The sequence below is a fragment of the Poecilia formosa genome, unplaced genomic scaffold, assembly GCF_000485575.1.
Source record: "Poecilia formosa unplaced genomic scaffold, Poecilia_formosa-5.1.2 Scaffold199, whole genome shotgun sequence".
Taxonomy (NCBI): domain Eukaryota; kingdom Metazoa; phylum Chordata; class Actinopteri; order Cyprinodontiformes; family Poeciliidae; genus Poecilia; species Poecilia formosa.
Window position 1 is genome coordinate 962577 of NW_006800138.1, and position 19321 is coordinate 981897.

At 40.6% G+C, this 19321-nt stretch overlaps 1 protein-coding gene across 1 annotated transcript in view; it reads left to right on the forward strand.

Annotated features, from left to right (window-relative positions):
- The window catches only part of adgra1b (adhesion G protein-coupled receptor A1b), a 199401-nt gene extending 180731 nt beyond the window's left edge, over positions 1-18670 (forward strand). The window contains exons 17-19 of the mRNA XM_007566798.2: positions 5777-5922; positions 15940-16035; positions 16119-18670. Coding sequence (XP_007566860.1) covers positions 5777-5922; positions 15940-16035; positions 16119-17535 — 1659 coding nt within the window. The 3' untranslated portion in view covers positions 17536-18670. The remainder of the gene's footprint in view (positions 1-5776; positions 5923-15939; positions 16036-16118) is intronic.
- Positions 18671-19321: the final 651 nt, after the last annotated feature.

A 19321-nucleotide genomic window follows, 5' to 3' on the forward strand; every position in this document is an offset into this window, starting at 1 on the left:
ATGTTTTTAATGTTTTTATCTTTTTTTATCTATTTAAATTCTTTTTATTTCTCTTTCTAAAATGGCTATTTTAGAGGTTTGAGTATCCTTGTTAAACTGCGTTTTGACTAAAAATCTGTACTCTGGGAAGAAGAGGTGTTCCTAGAGCCCCTCTCTGTTCGAGGAGACCCCATAAGGGTAAATCCTCATGTAGATATGAAGCTTGTTAATACTGTTATCTTTGTTTTTTATCATGTTTTTATCTTTACTTTTTGTATAGTTTTTAACTTCTTTTTTTCTTTCACACTGTCTATGTAAAGCCCCCCCTTAAAATGTCCTGTTTTTAAAAATCTTTTTCCAAATGTTTCTCTTTCTCACTGTTTCTTTTTCTATGCTGCTTTTATTTTAATTATGTGAAGCACTTTGAAATGCCTTGCTGCTGAAATGTGCTATACAAATAAAATTTGATTGATTGATTTATTTGGAAGATATGAGTTTGGACATTTAAATTCCCTTTGATGTCAATAAAGTTTATTTGAATTGAACTGAAATGAACTGAACATGTCATGTTGTGGAAGTTATGTGAAATTAAGTACGACACAGTGTTCAGTACGCCACCTTGAGTTGATGTAGTGTCATTCCCGTATATCTTCACATAGCAGTTTCTATGTGAGAAAAGGTGAATTACTGCAAAGTTTGCTGTCCTGACATGTTACTTAAAGGGAATTTCAGCTGTTGGTTTGACGGTCAGTGTGTGTAAAGCTCCAGTATCATGCTTCATGTTCAGTCTGTTAACATAATTGGCCCCATTTCTGCTCGGGAACCTTTTATGGTTTGGTTTTATTTGTCTCTTTGTCTCAGGGCTACTGAACATATTTTTTATGCCATTCCTGGATTCAATCAGTGCTAACAGGATAACTCTGGGCAGATTTTGGGCAGACGCCCATAACATTTGCCAGGACACAATTTGGCATAATTGCAGGACTACTATAGGAGACGTAAGATCACATGACACACACACACACACACACACACTGTCAGCCACCTGTACACCTCCAAGCAGTGCCTGCAGTGTCACCCACCATCCAGCATGTGTGCACATGTTCAGGATTGAAAATAAGTGCTTGCTCTCCCTCCAAAGAACATTTTTTAGGAGTTGTTGCTAAATTTCAGGCGTACACTTTGACATCCACCTGTCCTTTATGTGCCTGTTTCCCCTGTCTTGAACTGTTGCACGGTTTCTCTGGAGGATCTCGTGTCTTTGAGGCCTCAAAGTTATCTCTAATCTCAGTTTCTGTCTTTCCTTCAAAGAGCGCCTGCTTTAATATCGACTTGAACGCCACCCCAGCTGTCACACTGCATCACCTCGGTGGCTGTTTTTAGCAGCAGAGCAGCGTATCCTTCCTCTCCCTCCTCCTATACCTTTTCCTCACATCAGAACATCTGCATTTGGACAGCACGTTTCAGGTGATTGCTCAGTGACTGAGACTGTTGGTAGAGCATCAAACATTAATTAAGAACGAAACTTAGCTCAGGGTGTGACCTAGATGTGACTCTGCATTGAGCTGTCAGTGTTAAGAAGACACACAGAGAGGATTTCCTCATTAGTTTATCTCTGTGAAATTAGGTGGATTTTTACTAAGGAAATAGTTTTGTCGTATTATAGAGAAGAGAAAGAAACCTTTGCTATTGTAAAGCAACAACAGCACCAAGCGTTGCTTTGCTCAAAGACTCATCCAGAGCTTTTTTTTATTACTTTTCTGATGATGACAAGTTGTAGAACAGCTTGAACAGCCACAGTGTCTTGGCATGTCAGACATACAGTCTGTGGACTGACACTAGTGACAGAAAAATGTAATGGTTTCTTTCACCCTTGGTTTGTTTCACAGCCCAGCCGTTGCCCTGGCAAATAACCCATTTTATTATTTATCACCACATTTTTTTTTTAATTAAGTCAAGATTAATTAGCAAAATCCTATTTATGAGTTTATTTTGTTTTATGTTGTTTCATTTGAGGATATCGGGGCACAAACCAAGGCTTATTGAAAATTTAGTTTAATGACATTTTTTGTTTATTCTTTTCAGTGGAAAATGGTAAGAAAGTCGTGAACTGCCTGAACATGCCCGCATGTTTTCCAGAGTTCATAGCAATTGGGAGTGACTTGAACCAGGCAGGACTAAGATCCATGTTGATTTTGTTACGACACACAATGAGGAGGGTGGCAGGGAGAGAAAAAGATCTTTAATGTTCACCGTTAGACAACATTAAACCAGGGATTTTCAAAGTACGGTTGCTGTTTGTGGCCCTCAGGAGGATTTCTGTACAGCAAGAATGGTGCAAGTTTATATTTTTTTCCATTTTCTTCCTCTTTTTTACACCTGATGATGTTAAACCATGTCGCAAAAAGATTGGCATCCACTTTACATTAGACACTTTAGATGCCAAATTGCTGCTTAGGAAAAAAAACGAGATAAAAAAAAACATTCCTGCAGAACTGAAATACCAGGAGAATTTAGGAAACATCTGTTGGCAGCTAGCAGAAATCTGAAAATAGGACATCGTCAAGTGGTTCCTTCAATAATCCAAAATATATGGTTAAATAAGATAAATTGTTAATGAGAAACGAATTCAATGTACTTCCATGGCCACTCCAGGCCCTGAACTTGAGTCTAATAGAAAACTGTCGGTGAGCTGAAGAGGAGGAGCGTCAAAGGACCCAGGACTCGTCCTCTGAGACCTGATGGTCTGCTGATAGATGATGTTTGCAGGAGGTCAAATGTAGACTACTTCTAAATATACACTTAAGATGAGCGCAGAAGGAAGGCACACTCTTTCTCCTGGGTCTGCTGCTCTCAGCTTGCTTATTACCCCAACAAACAAGGCAGGATGCAGGCTGGCATCAAGTTCACGTGATGATGAATTCAGATTATTAACATTTATTCATATCGTTGTTGTATGATAAAGTTTAAACAGGAGAGAGAATAATATTTAGTTCAATTGTATTTGTTCATTATTAAATATTGATAAATAAACGATAAAGAAATGAGAATTTCTTGAAATTATATAAACAAGTTTTGCAAAAATGTGCAAAGCAAAACATTTTGTTTTCAGTTTCTATTCAGCTTTTGCTGTCACAGATTCACATCATAGTCTTCATCTTTGTTTGGCCAAATTTGGTTTAGTACAGATATTTTTGTTGTTCTAATCTTAACATTTGAACATCTCAGTCTTCCTTATCTTGGATTTTTCTGTAATCACGTATTTCTGGAACATGACTGGGAGATTTCAAGTAGCTTCACGTTTGATTCTTTTCACATTTTTGTTAGTTATCTTGTATTTTTTATATTTTTTCATACAACCTTAGAGCCTGGCATCCATTTGAAAGAATTGTTTTCCCCTCTGAAGCTGTTAAAACAATTTTTCAGTCGATTTGGCCTGAGGAAGAGAAGTGACCTAATAATGACGTACACCTGGATGTGGGGCATTGATCTCTGTAGGCCATCATCCCGTATACGCAAATCCAATAGACATTTAATTTTTATGTGCTGGAATTGGAAGCATACATAAAAACAATGATATGATCCAACAGCTAGTTGCCTGATGCACACACAGTGTGTTTTCACAGGCCCATAACAGATTATATATTGTGTTTTTGATATTGAAAGAAAGGAGACTTCTTCACTGAGCTCAGTTTCTTGTCACACCAGTTACTACTTTAACCTATGTTTTGTTTCTGCACACCTACAGCAGTACAGGACGGCTTGTGTGCAGGAAATGGGGAAAAGCAGATAAACACACGACCAGTGTGCTTTTCTAGGAGACACTGATGCCCATAAGTCATTTGTCTCTGATGCTGGACTTTTGTTTCTGTTATGTTTCCAATTCGTTGCTCGGCTGTCTGATTTGAGAGGGGCTCGTTGTGTCTGAATCACAACAGGAGTTTATTTTGTTGTTTTTTGTTTTTTTTTCATGCAGCTAGCTGTCAAGCTATAACTTTCAGATTACTTTCTGCTCCATCAGAGCCTTGATGACCTAAATTGCTGTTCTTTTCAGCTTTGGGGACATTGCAGCTCTGCAAAAGGATGCGGAGGGACAAAAATCACACCAGTCAGTCAACGTCATGCAATAGAAAATATAAAGATTACATATAAAGACAACACAGAACTTGAAACTCTATATCAAAGAAATACATGAAAGGTACTAGTTTATACAGAAATGTTGTATTAATTTAATACATGTTTATCCAACATAGAAATAACCCAGTAAATCAAAAAGATCTCATCTCAGGCATGGATTTCGGATTAGTTTTTTAACTTTGTTTCTTTTAATTGATGGTTTTGCAACATCCAACTTAGATTAAATCGAACAGATTTGGGTGGACATTTCTTACTGTGGATTTTCTAGACAATGTCCAAGGTATGCATTCAGGCTAAAATATGTCCACATAACGTTACACATTTCTCTGAGCAAGTTGTATCTTGGCGTCAGACTTTTTGTAGCCATCAACAGCTTCAGCCATAATGCTGGTCCGATATGTTGCCTTGTGTCTTGGCAGAATTTGTCGGGTTTCCTTGCATAACGTAGCTTTTAACAGTCAGAAAACTCAGTCCTTGTCTCTTCTCATCATATGTTGACACCTGGACATATTTAGCTGTTCTAATATAAATATGATCCCAATCATGTCATATAATCGTACCATTCAAACCATTATTTTTCCCACAACGGCAAAATAAATGATCAAGAATCCAAAATGTTTGACCTTCATGATCTATCTTATGTTCCTTTTTTTTGATTGAAGTCAACTGTTGCTCCACAGTAGGGGTTAGCCTTTATTTGTTTCACTTTGTAAAACATCTTTAGGCGATTAATCAGTCAGATTCCGATCATTTGAAATCTTTTCCTGTCCTCTTGTAATCATATTAAAAAAGCATCTCCTCCTGTCTGTTCTTGGCTCTAATGAACCTCTGAAGTGTGCAGACTCCAAAGCAGTGATTGACTTCCCACCCGCTCTTTGCTCTCTATAAACAGCTCACGGACACTTCCAATTAGTGTCCGGTCCGCTGCATGCTAGCTTCAGTTCCCAGGCCTATCATGTTGGAGAGAAGCCATTTGATTGGGTGTCTCAGGTTGGCAGTTCATCATGAACAGACTGACTGGGCGGTGGAAAAGGCTTAGAGCATTTTAATTTTCTCGCTCCATTCTCCAAACGCTCATCTCCTCTTTGCCACATCCCTATCTGGGTTCTGTTTCTGTAAGCTGGCAAAGCCTTTAAACAAAGTTAGATCAGTTCCACCATCCAAACATATTTCATGAATATTAAAGTGAGCAGGAAAGGAGATGTGTACATTGCGTGCAAAAGCGCAGTCACTCAGTGCTGGTGTTCAACGTGATCATAATTTATATTCAGACTTGTTATTCAGTGTGCACACCTCGTGTCGTTTAGCTGAACTGATAAGAAACTGCTCCGTATCCTCCAGTGTCGCCTCACTACGATTCTCCTCTCCCAAACAACCTTGATGGTTCAATCTGACTTTTAAGCCTGTTTTCCTATTCTTGCACTGCTGTGCTTTAATGAAGCATTCTGGTCTTGCAGGGAAGCGTCGTCAGAGTTACCCTTGGTCTGACATTGATAATGTTTCACAGTGAGGTGTGTGAGATCGTCTTGAACATATTTTCTTTGAGCTAAACGAACGTTGTCTCATCTGACATTTTTCCCCAGGAACGTGCTTGTAAGGCGGCGCTTAAGTTCGGAGAAGTCAAAGAAATAATTTGATGCACCCTCTGCCACCCCCTCAGGTCGGGTTCGTGCTGCACTACTCGTCTCTGTCGACGATGCTGTGGCTCGGGGTGACAGCCAGGAACATTTATAAGCAGGTGACCAAGAAGTCTCCACAGAGTCAAGACGGTGACCCACCTCCACCCCCTAAACAGCCCCTGTTGAGGTAAGCACTGATGTCCTCCTTAGCCTTGACTTGTATGAGGTGAAAAGGACTTAAACCGTCATGTCGATCTGTGCGTGCATTCGTTTTCATCTTTCTTCCAGTTTTTGCTGCTTGTGCTGTGTAGTTCTTTGAAGGTCAAACTCTGGGTCAGTGCACAACTTTCCTATTTCATCTTAGACTTTAGGGTCTTCAAGGTGTTTCCAGGCAATTCCTGTTCCAAGTTTCTTTTTTTTTGTACAAGCATTGGTGAACAAATCATTCAAATCAGTTGAAACACAGATAGAAGACATCCATTATTTTTGCTTGTGAGTATTTAACTCTGTTAAAAATGGTCGGACGCTGCCTATTTCCAGCAGACAACGTGGTAGAGGCAACCAACAGCTGGTCATGAACACACTCAAACCCCAGGGCAATGTGTAATCTTTATTTGATCCAAGATGGATGTGTTCCCACTGGGCTTGATGTTAGCCTTGCATACTGGGGTAGGGTTAGGAGACGGGTGTTGGTTCAGGCACTTGTAGCAGTTTGTCTGGTAACGCCTGTGAATTGTTGGTCATTTTCTGCACCATTTTACTTGGAGAGTCACCTCGTTGTGACTGCATGCCAGTGGAGGGTGAGGATGACCCGCTGTGTTCAGGGGTCGTTTTTATATGTAGGTGGCCTGATTCCTGGTCTGTGTCCATCCCAAGGCCGATGCTGCAGCCTGCAGCACCGCCTACCCAACCTGCCCTCTCCTGCAATATGATGACAAACTGTTTCTGCCTCCACTTCTTTTCAGCAATGCAACATAATCATTACAGGTTTTCCTAATGCTAATGAGACTTGTGATAAACTAATAAGTAGATAAAAAAACATAATTAGTGTTTTTGCTATAGGTATATTACCAACATAGACCATAGATATGAGAATTCATCATTTCCATCTCAACAACATGGTTGTACTGACAAAGCTGCATCTGGTAAAGATATACTGAATTCTGAAAAACTAAGGTTGTCTGGTATACATTTGCTTTCATTTGAACTTTTGTACACATTTTACATCACTAAGATCATACTAACATTGTCCTTGAAATGTCAGATGAAACAATAATTTGTGGTTGGAGAAACGTTTGATGTATTTAAAGAAGTAAGCATTTAATCCTGTTTGCGTCGGTGCCATCGGCAGTGGTGATGCCGGCGAAGATTAGTGAAAACACAAACTTCACCTCAGCTAGAAAGGTTAAATCTTCCAGAAATAATTTACCATATAATACTGACTTGTTTAATATTTTAAATTAAATAAGTTCGTAAATAGTTTTTGCACTTTTCACAGATAAAATCTTCACAGAGACAAAGAAAAACTAAATTTCATGTTTTTCTAAAACTCATTCATTGGAGGCGTAATTGATCAGTTACTTTGGGATATTGTCAGAGGTTTTTTTTGTTTGTTTTGTTTCCTGTTTGTCCAAAACGTCGACCTGTGATTTCTGAGCTGCTCTGGGTGAAGGGAAGGTCAGCCATGATGATCCGCTCAGTCCTACAGGTCCTGAAGACAGCTTTCGAAAAAATGCAGTTAAAGAAATGACATCATTTTAAAACTGCATTTAACTTTATTTATATTGTCTTTGCCAGATGAAAAATTAGTCTGATGATCTAAAACACACAAAACCTTGTATGAGTCGTATGACCCTTCTTATTTTTTTCATGAAATAAATTGCTGATCGTCTCAAATTCACAGGTAGTTTTATTTTCTGTGGAATAATTTATTAATTTGAGGTATTTTTAAATCCTTGGCCAGGCACACAGGAGTCCACCTTTTATCTAATTTTATCTGCAGGTGTTTTATCTGGATGTCTCGGAAAGCTCTCTCAACATGACAGGTGATGATGGCTCATAGGCGAGGATGCCAGATCTTTGATGTCAGAAGTTTAAATTAGGCTGGTTTCATCTTTTATTTTTAAAAAGATTTTAACAACTGGCATCTCTTATGCGCGCCCTGATCGTATTTCTTCTTGCAGATGGAATATGGAAACATTTGTTTATAAAATTAGATGTATTCAACAGTTTCCCTTTCCTTCTTTTGTATATGACTGTGCATGGCCACTGATTTTGGTTTTTGGGTTTCTTTATTTGCTCTCCTTGTCTTTCTCCTGTGTTTCCCATCTTTTGTTTTGTTTCGAGGGCAGCGATGGTTTTAATAGGACGAGTTATTGAACAGTTTATCTGCAGAGACACATGCAGCTTGTGAAGACTGTTGTAACTCGACATAGCTGTCAGATTTTCCTCTGCGTACCACTCTGGTCTCATTTTGGAGTTTTTTTAGTGATCATTTTTAATCAGTTACAGAAACTGTTTGTAGAGCTGACATTCGAGACAAACTGCAGCTTATGTAACACTCAGCCTTCAGATTACAGCATAAAGATAAACTAAACCTCCCTTAAATGCCACTAAGCACTGATCAATAAAGCTTTTTGCTGGGTATTGGGCAGCTTTGTTACATTCTCTGGCTTCCTGTGAAGTTTATTAAGTTTAACTGAAGCATTTTAATTAAAAAGCCTGACGGAGCAGCTTCTTTCTCTCACTACTATAAGAACTTATTGGAGGATTCAATCCCACAATTCTCTGCCTATCCTGGCATAATCTTGGAATACTTAAAACTATTACTATGGGTTAGTTGTTTTTTTTTTCCTGCAAAATAATGCATTGTAGTTGCAAGCTTGCGATTTGTTCTTTACAAAGATTTGACAAACATTTAAGAGGATTAGCTGTTAGACCCATCCAGAGGTCCTTCTGCAGTGAGAAGCTGTTCTGTGAACTCTGATGCAAATCTACAACAGTTTCATTTAAACGATCAAAGGTAGATAAACAGATGCAAACTGGGGGAAAACACTGCATATGTTCTGTACTGTGCCATATCTGAATTAGTTTAGTAAATTGTATTCAGCCTTTACTGACCTTTGAACTTCAAGAGTATTCCAGTGACTCACAGCAACAAGGACCAGGGTTAAAGTCTGTGATTGGGTAGAGTTTGCATGTTTGTGTGTTTGAGTGTCTGTTCTGGGACAGACTGGAAAAATATCAAAGGTGTAACCCACCAATAGAAATAAGCGAAGATTTGGCATGTAAAGAAAATAGATTAATGGTGGATTTTCACGTCTAAAAAAAAAAAACCAAAGCAATAAAAAAATTTTGAAGTAAAGTTTCTATCAGGATTTGATCCCAACAGGTTGTTGCTTTAAAATCAAAGATCTCATTTACCAGAGAGGAAAAGAAAAATTACAAACTCAGTAACAAATAATTGGCAAATATGACTCAGTTAAAGTATTGGTTAAAAACTAGAGCAGGATTCATAAAAAGATTTAGCTTATCTCACTTAACAGTTTAGTTTTCTGTTCAAAAAAATAAAATAAAAAAACTTCCAAATTACCAAAAAGGCAAACATTTTATTCTCAAGCTGCTCCCACATTGTTTTCTAACTTTTTAGCCTTTATGAGCAACACAGTTTCTGACAGGAGTAAGAATGAGAAAGATTATAATATCATAACAGAACAAAATAACAAAGTACGCAAAAAACAAGAATATTAAAGGAATAATAAAACAAGAAGAGAAGCAACTTAGAGGCTGTGTTTGAGTCTAAAGGCTTCTTAAGTTTTTTCAGGAACGTTCCACCCTCGTTCCTCGTTGCCAACAAATGACTCACAAAGTACGGATGATATTTAGAAAATGAGAGACTAATTCCTGCACTTAAATGTCAACATTGTTTTGTGAAACTGTTCCTACTCTTAAGTCACTTCTAATATTTTTAGATGTCAGTTTTCTAGAACAAATACTCTTATGCTCAGTTCATACACAATCAATGTGATGTGAAACAGTTGCACTGCAAAGGTTTTATGTTAACTCTGATCTATCCGCAGCACACATGCTGGTGTTAAATGATATATCCTTAGCTCACAAAAACATTTAAAGGACGCATGACATCTAGCAGAAGCAGAATTTAACCAAATTTCATTAATCCGACAAAATGGACCATGACTCAACCAGACAAACAAAGAGCAGATTAGCTTCAGGTTAGCATTCAAAAAACTGTTTTAGGCTTAAACCATAAAGTCCAGGTTTCAACCACTGATAGTTGACATACTGACAACTTTAAAAACAATTGAATGCTAATAAATCCTGCGGTTTATAAAACTCAGCGAAGTACTGGCAGCCGTACATCAGGGCACCTTTACGTGAAACGTAGCATTCAGAGTGAATTCAGTTACTGGTAAAGCAGGGAAAAGTTTGAACCTCAAACCTCTGCAGCATCATTTGAAATTAAAGATAAAAGGAGAAGATGGAGATCAGGAGACCTGATGTACTTTGTGCTGGGAAAGTGGTGAACTTTTGAACTCCAGATTTGCACTAGTAAAACTTTCTCAGTTATTTTGACTTTAGGTTCAAACATATGTGCCCCGAAGTCCAGACAGTGCTGAACGTCATACAACGGCACCAACTTCAGCCCAGTTGTCTGTGTGTAGGTTTTTACCACAAACACTAGTACCTATAAAAATATACACAAAGAAATGATCAAACCCCGAATCCGCTCAGGGATCTATTCCTGAAAAGTCTCAAAATCTAGTTACCCGCTGACCTATAAGCGTTGTGTTTCTTGCTAAATAAATTCCCAGACGCCTGCGTGAACGAGGGTTTTAATGGCGAACGTTCCAGAGGCTCCCCCATCCTCCTCCGCTTGCAAAGAGAGGCCGTTTGTCTGGGGGCAGGCGGAGGGATTGTGTGCTGCAGCAGGCTAGCTGATCCTCAGTGATTGACTGTAATGCTCGCCGTCAGACCGACTCATGCAATGAGACTTAACAGCTGGAGACAAATCTATTTCTCACTCCTCTCCTAACAACCACCTCATCCCTCCTCATCCACCTCTTTTCCTGTTCTCCCTGCCTGACAGCCTTTGATCACATATTCAGCCCACAATCACAGTGACTGTTATCAGAAGTAGGCCACTCTGTGTTTAAATACTTTTGTTAATGAATCAGCTGACTGGCATGTAGTCGGCTGTGTGTGTCATTCCTCATTAAGACGAGGATTTCTTCTTCTTCTTCTTCCTGTATTAACATCCACCATCAGTTAAATGCCCCAAAGTTCTTCTATTTCTAGTTGTCAGTAATTATAAGAGTAAACAGAGAAATTTATCATGTTACTGTGTGAATATATAACAATAGATTTGCACTGGACGTAAATATCAAAAGCTACTTTTAAGCTACAGCAGAAGAAAGTGGCTCAACGCCTTTACAAAAGCTGACTTAATAGTTCTTTAGAATATATTGTAAAGGAAGTTGGTATTGTTCTTATTTTCTTAGAAAATTATGTGTTTAGTCACTTTGTTTTTCAAACAGGGACCTTTAATGTGTCATTCGGCAAACATGAATTTGAACAAAACTTCCTGGCAAATATTTTGCTCAATATCTGCATGAGCTCCACAGCTTAGATCATCAGCTGCTACAATGTGTCTTATCGTGTGCACACAACTTTATATTTCTGTTTCTACATAACTAATGAGTTAAAATGTCCTCAAAGTTAAAGAAGAGACACAAAAGTCATTAGTTTTGGTCCCCAAAATGCAAAATCAGAGATGGAGACTCAGAATCAGTGACAGAGCATGTCAGAAACCTTAGGGGAAATTAAATAAATACACATAAAGTTTATTCATAATTGTGCTTAAATTTGGATTAAAAAAAAACTATGAATGCTTTTATTTTCAGGAGGTTAGACTATCACAAAGGTGTGTCTATCATGTGTAAATAAATTTAAAAAAATAATCAGCTGCAGCTCAGAAATAATGACAGAAGAGTTCAAAGCAAGACTGGAAAATTCATTTGATCACATTAGTCACCGTTCCAGTTTATAAAAGGAGATATTTAAAAAGCGTGTGGTCTGCAATCTTGATGGATCAGGATTCTCAATAATTCCTACAGAAAATAGTTTGTAGAGATATAAAACTTCTAGACTCCTCAGGACCTCAGAGTCGTCCTGCTTGGTACCTCAACCTGACAATGTTCAATTCAGACAAACAAAAATCTAACTTTTCCTGTGAAGAGCTTTTCAAACTCATTATTTATTTGCCAGTTTCAGCTTTGTAATGGGGAATACATCTAGACAGTTTTGGTTGTTCTGATGGAAACGATCCTAGTTTGGACCAGAAGGAGCTGGATGCATTTTCGTTCTGTCAGTTTTACCAAAAATATTTTGTTTTGTTGACGTGACAATATGGACATTTTGCAAAACTGAGATATTATTTTGGTTTCATATCTAAGTCTCATGCAAATTTAGTTTTGGGTGAGAATAACTGAGTTTTAGGATTCTGCATCAGTTTTACCCCTTCATCAATTTTTAATGCATTTTCTTTCTGTCATCCTCCATCTATGAGCAATCCGTCTGATTCCTCTGTGGGTTTTTCATGGTTTTGTTGAGGTTTTTTCATCAATTATGGAGATAAGAATCCATAAAAATAATGAAAATGTCACATATAATTTTATTTATTTGCATATTAGTTTTTAAATAATCTTTTTTTTGACTTTTCTTATTGCTGGTTCTCCATTTGGCCCAGTTGGATCTTTGGAAATGAGGACATCTGACCAAACCAAGAGACACTTTGTGATGGCAGATATGATTCATTGGAGTTTAGTGCAAAAACAGTTTCTGGTAGATAATATGTTTCATAAAGTACAAAGTAACTGAGTCATTAGTTGTCAAATTGAGGAAATGATCAAAAAATACCAAAGGGACGGATTGGATCTGAGTGGCTGGAAAACCACAAATTAGTAGAATCTTTAGCACATGTCCGCTGCGATCCTGATGTGTCTTCCCAAAACTCTGAATGTGAGCCAAAGAAATTGAAAAGAACTTAAAAGAAAGATTAAAGGGATTATTTGATCAGATAAATATGACATTTTCAGGCATGTTCACTTAACCCAAACATAAAAAGGTTATTTGTCTTTTTAAACAGTGAATGTAGATATTTGGATTCAACTCCATAAGGCTCAAAATGTTCCAGTTTTGCATATTGGTTGATGTGTATAAAGAACCCTTCAGTATTTAGTGTAAACCTTTAAAGAGCCTGAATACATGGAGTCCTGTTTTATCCACGAGGAAATGTTCTGTGCTGGTTTGACCGTCACTTGTCCCCAGCTGTTCTATGTAAGTCCTGGATGAGGTCCAGAGAGAGGACAAGACCCCGTCACAAAGCAGAGGACGCTGCATGGGCAGAGGAACAAGGATGAGAGGGGAGTCGCTGTGTAGATGGCGACTAAAAGCCACTTCAGGGTCTATTTATATCAGATGATTGCTGCCTCTGAGCTCAGTTAAAAGCAAAATTCCTTTTTAAAGGCTTTTTTTTATTTATTTTTTATTTTTTACTGGAATTGCCAAAATAAAAGAAAGTGTGCATGTAATGCAGAGCAGTGTGTGTTTAGATGTTCATGCAAAACAGTTTCTGTATCTGGCAAGACTTTTAAAATCACACAGCAGCTTTATGGACAAAACCAAAGCAGCAAGCCGACTGCCTCGGTCGCATGTTTCTGCCACGTCTGCTTCACGCGTGCTCCAAGCTGGCGTTCCTTTAGGGGACGTTGGACAAGAAGGGTTTGAGAGCACATGGCGCTGTAACGTCCACACGTTCCCCTCATGTATGCTTATCTGCCTGACGGCTGCGTAAATGGCTTTCTGTTGGAGGAGCGTCCCCCGGGGTGCCACTCCACTCAGAAACAGTGACAGGCCGCTAATGCCGACACCCTCAACCCCTCACTGACCAGCTCAGACAAACATCTTGATTGTAATTGAATTTTTGGGCTTCAGTGATGAAGGAAAGATTGTTAGAGAAGGAGAGAGACGGCAGAAAGAAGCAGAAGGGAGGAAACTAGGGATGAAGATGGATCGGTGGAAGGGTTAGGGTAGGGTGGCGGAGGCTGTGATTAAACAGGACGCAGGAGGAAATAGCAGAGTGTTATGTTGGAAAGTGGATGACAGTGCAGAGGAAGAGGAGGAGGACAGTAGAGAGGAAGGGGTGAGTTGTGTGTCTGTAATGAAATCATAGGGTCTCACTTCCTGTGATGCTCTGTGCCGAGTTATTTAGTTTTATTCATGTCTCCTCTGTGGTCCAGGCTTTTCTTTTATTATTTCTTTAACTTGTCACAAAATAAATAGTTACTATTTTAGAGAACTAACTAGTTCAGCATCAGTTTTTTTCAGTAATTCAGTTCAGATTGTTGCTGTTGTGGTGCGTTCACACCAAGCGCGTCACACGCATCAAAAATGCATCCGACGCTTCGAGTTCGACGTATTTGCACTTTGAATGCAGACAGCTGACATGTTGCTTTGCGCCTCGCGTTTGGCGCATCAGGCGCCTCTGGTTTACATCCACAGAGGCGCGTCGAGGGCACGTCAGATGCGTCGTTGTTGTCGGTGGCCGGACGTTCTTGATGCGTCAAACGCCAGATGTGCGAAACGCGCCCTTGTCCTGCCGTCCTGCAGCCGGACGCGCCTGGCGCACACACAGCGCATTTGGTGTCAACGAACCGTTACATAGACTCATTACAAACAGTTCAAGTGTTTCTTCTTATTAAATTTGAAAATTATAATTGACAATTGTTAAATTCAACTTCTGAAGAATTTTAAAAAGTTGTTAAATAGATAAGCTTGCATGCTGAAAAGTATATTCATTTACTTTTATGTACCTCCACTCAGTTTGATAAATAATGACACTTTTAATGCAACTTTGCATTAAAGGTGTCATTTTCTAACAACTGTCATGTCAGACACACTGGGCTTATTGTGCTTTGACTGTATTAATGCAATACAATGACATTTTCTTTGTTTCTATTGACAACACATCCTGAAGTTGTTGAACGAGCCTCTTGGGTCCACAAACGTCTCAAAGACGGCTCCATTTGTAAGTCAAGTGCTCATCGTCTGGAGTATATTTTGACCGGATAGTTTGAATCGCTGCTCTGACTACAAATGTCCTCGTAGGGTTTCGCTTCTTTCTTCATCTTCCACAAAACCTGCTGTGTTTGTAGAAAAAGGAAACGTGTTTGAGCTTAAATCAAGGACGTTCTATATGCAACTCGTAAAACCACGACTTGCAGCTCCATCATGTTCAGACGGACAGGAAGCAGATTTGTTTATGTAGTACAGTTTGCACTTTGGTTTGCAGTGAAGAAAACAAATAGTAGGTGTGATTGCGCCCCAAGCGTGTAATCACAAACATGCTGACATGCTCCAACGGTAAACAGAAATGATCCTTTTCTTTTTTTTATTTCTTTTTTTTTTGTTTTTAGATTGGCAGGTTTGGGAAAAACAAAGTAACAGAAACGGGTTTTCATGCCACGTGTCATTCTATGTCAGTCAAACTGTGGAAATACTCTCACACTGACTTAACTCAGTCTTACTTCAAGGTTAGCCAAGAACTTCACTCACGGCGTCATTCTGAACTCTGGAAGCAGTTCCAGCTTTTTAAAATGTTTTTAAGAAGTCTTGGTGCGTATATGTGTCTGTTTTGTGGCTCTTCTTTCTTTTTGCAGTCATCGATAATCTTCTGGTACATATTTTCTCTGGATAACTGTCTGTGCCTCTTGTAGGTTTATTTTTTAAAGCCTGTTAGTTTTCTGGCATTGAGGTGAAAGTATAAAGGTGAATGTGGAAGGCTGTTCAGGAATCCTCCTTCAGTCTGCTTTATCCGTCCCAAGGCCAGTTCTGATTTGGGATTATTGCCCTGTAGAGATGAATAAGATTTTAAAATTTTCTTTCATCTGCGTTGATTCCAACTAGACGATGATCAAAACCAGCTAAGAATGGATGAAACAAGTCAGATGTCTTCTTGGGATTCAAATTTTTGTATGGATTAGAGACAACATGCTAATTGATATTTCTGAGACATCTTAGTTCACTGAAATGATATAAAAATGTAGTTTTATATTAATAGCGTGTTTTATAAATTCTGTCCTATCTGACACTGTGTGGTTTTGTGTCTTCCTCTGCCACATCACAGATTTTATTTGGTCAGTGGTGGAGTGCCTCTCATCATCTGCGGCGTCACAGCAGCTGTTAATATAGACAACTATGGGAGCGGGGAGCAGGCACCATAGTGAGTTCTTGATGTGAAGACCTTGAAAGTTATGAATTTCTAATGCAAATCCAATGACTAAGCGTGGCTGGTTTGTGTTGCAGCTGCTGGATGGCATGGGAGCCCAGCCTGGGAGCCTTCTTTGGCCCCGTGGCCTTCATCGTGCTGGTGACGTGCATCTACTTCCTATGCACCTTCCTTCAGCTCCGGCGACATCCCGAGAAGAAGTACGAGCTCAAGCAGCTGACAGAGGAGCATCAGAGGCTGGCCGCCGCCGACGTGCCGACTCACTGTCACCAGGGAGCCGAGCCCGGAGCGCTGGCGGCCCCGTCTGGTGGGAGCAGCTGCCCCGCCGGCTGCCCCGGCATCCCCATCAACCCTGCACTGCTGGCCAATGAGCACTCCTTCAAAGCCCAGCTACGAACTGCGGCCTTCACCCTGTTCCTCTTCCTAGCCACATGGACCTTTGGTGCGTTGGCTGTGTCGCAGGGACACTTCCTAGACATGATCTTCAGCTGCCTTTACGGTGCCTTCTCCGTCACCCTCGGCCTCTTCATCCTCATCCATCACTGCGCCAAGCGTGACGACGTCTGGCACTGTTGGTGCTCTTGCTGTCCTGGAAGACGTGCCAACGCCTGCTCCGGCGCGCAGGGCTCTGCTCAGGCGCGGCCCAAGGTGAACGTGAACGGAGACACCCCGGGGCACGGTGGCCACGGTCACAGCCACTGCCACCACGACTCGCCGTGTCAGGCGAAAGCGCTGCTGAGCTGCAGCCACAGCGGGGCGGCTCACTGTAAACACGCCGCTCTTCCGTCCTCGCAGAATCACGTAACGTGTCTGGCGCCGGTGACTCCGTGCTGCGCCGCCCTGCACAGCCAGCAGCTGATGGAGGAGGAGCCCACGGCCACTCACGTGCTGCTGCACTCTGAACCAGGGATCCAGCTGCACCCCTGCCTCAAAAGCAGCACCAGGACTAAAAGTCGTCAGTTTGGACGCAAAGCCGGGGCGCCTGCCTGGACGGCGGGGAGCGACAGGGAGTACGCCTACCACATCCCCTCTAGTGCCGACGGAGGCAGCATGCACAGCTCACACACTGACAGCCCCCACAGCACACGTGAGCGGCACGCCCACATCTGTCCGCACCTGGCCCACGAAGGCCACCACGACGGGCATCACACATGCCACGCTACTGCAGCCACCCTGCATGAGTCTCTGGCGTGCCATAACCCGTGCCACAGGCATATCTGCTGCTCCAAGGCAGACCTTTTCCCTTCTCTGTGTCCGGCAGAATCGGGGGACACGGGCGTCTTCCTGTGTGGCTGCAGCAAAGTAGCCGAGGAGGAACCCGTGGTAACACATCACCATCTGGAGATACATGCTCCACGCAGACAATCATGCCCCCAGAACCCGCCCAGTCAGAATGGGATTTTAAAGGGAGGCATGCATGAAGGACTTCTGTACACCTCAGACAGCACAGGGAATATACGCACCGGCCCCTGGAAGAATGAAACTACTGTGTAGTGCAGGAACACGACACGTTACGGGCGGCTCTCCCGCCTCATCCTGCCAAAATGAATTTCGCCTCCCTTTCTAGATGAAAAAAAAGGGAAAAAAAAGTGAAATAACATTTTAAACATCACAATCAACGTGAGGATTTTTTTATTTCAATATCCACGTTTATATGTGTGCTGTTTTCTTGTACAGAAATCTTATATCATGCAAACGCCTTCAGAGGTCCATCCATAGACCGAGGAGAATCACTTTCAACACTAACAGTTTGTGAAATGTGTCTCACGTTATACCATCAGATTTACCTGGAGGTATTCCCACTGTTCCATATTACTGCAGATCTATCTCTCTATATATATTCAAAAAAATGAATGGTTGTATGTGTGACTATGCGTGTTAGTGCTCAGAGGCAACAAGCTGCAAGACGTTTTTACCCTGAATCTGAAACTACCGATAGTCTACGTTGACGGTGAATCTCCAGTACTTTGGCATTCATGTTCTAGACGACTAAACCAGCAATTTTAGACTTCATATGGGTATTTTTGCCATCACAACTGTGAATACCTACTAGAGATTTTCTAAATAATAAACAAAGATACCTTTGCTTGGCAGAGATGTGTGGGTGCCAGTTTAGTTGTAGAAAAATCACAGCAGAAAAAGCGAAGTAAAAAACTATGCGTGCTCCTATCCAGGTTTCTATTGATCGTGATGTCTATATGATGTCTTCACCTTAGTGTTTCCCTCTGCCTGAAAAGAAATAAAATCGACGGCACATCAGGAGGAACGGCGATGTCACTGTGGATGGTGAGCTGATGTCAGTGAGTTACTGGATTCGGTCCTTTTACTCAAAGTCGGGTCATGGCAGTGTTTTATCAGTCGGATTTTTATTCGTTTCATCTCGGTTTGCACATTTTCCTCCTGCTGATATGAAAGCTGCTTGTAAAAACAGACATTAACAGCTACAAAGTGTTTGAATGTAATCATTGGAATCAAACAACAAGCTGCTAAAGGGCCCACTTTGGGAAGCCTGCACAGGAGTGATCCTTATTTTTTCTTTCATACAAAGATGTGATAAACCTCTCATCCACAATTACTCAAAGCAAAATAACAAGAGCTGTCTAAAATACAAAATAAAACTCCTTTATATATTTTTATTTTATTTCATTTTTCATAAATGTTGAACAAAAGCTCCACATTGTGCAAATGCCGTTAATTATTTTGATCCCGTGCAACTATTGCTGCTGGTCTTAAATCTTTTTTTGTCACAAATGTCTGCTTTACATCCCATAGGTAATCTGCATTTGGCCACACTTTAAACATCTGCAGCTCTGGTCAGAAAACGATACGCATTTATCACTGGCAGAAATATGCTGTTAGTAGTTTTTGATGTATTCTTCTTCTCAGGCTTCAGTCTTCATACAAAAATGAAACAACTTTAAGGATTTCAACAACAATTAGATGCACAAGACTGAATTAGATGTGGATTTTTTCTAATCTATTATGGTCAGAGTTACAAATTAAAATTCCCCTCTCACCCTCCGTGGGTGGTCTCTTTCATCCTCTGAGCTCGGGTCCTCTACCAGAGGCCTGGGAGCTTGAGGGTTCTGCGCAGTATCTTGGCTGTGCCTAGAACTGCACATTTCTGGACTGAGAGGTCTGATGTTGTTCCTGGGATCTGTTTGAGCCTCTGTTCCAGTTTGGGGGTGACTGCCCCGAGGGCCCCGATGAGGCTTCTCAGGACTTGCCTTATTCGTTGGAGGTATTTGGCTGTGGCTCCTTTCCTTGTGACCTCATCGAG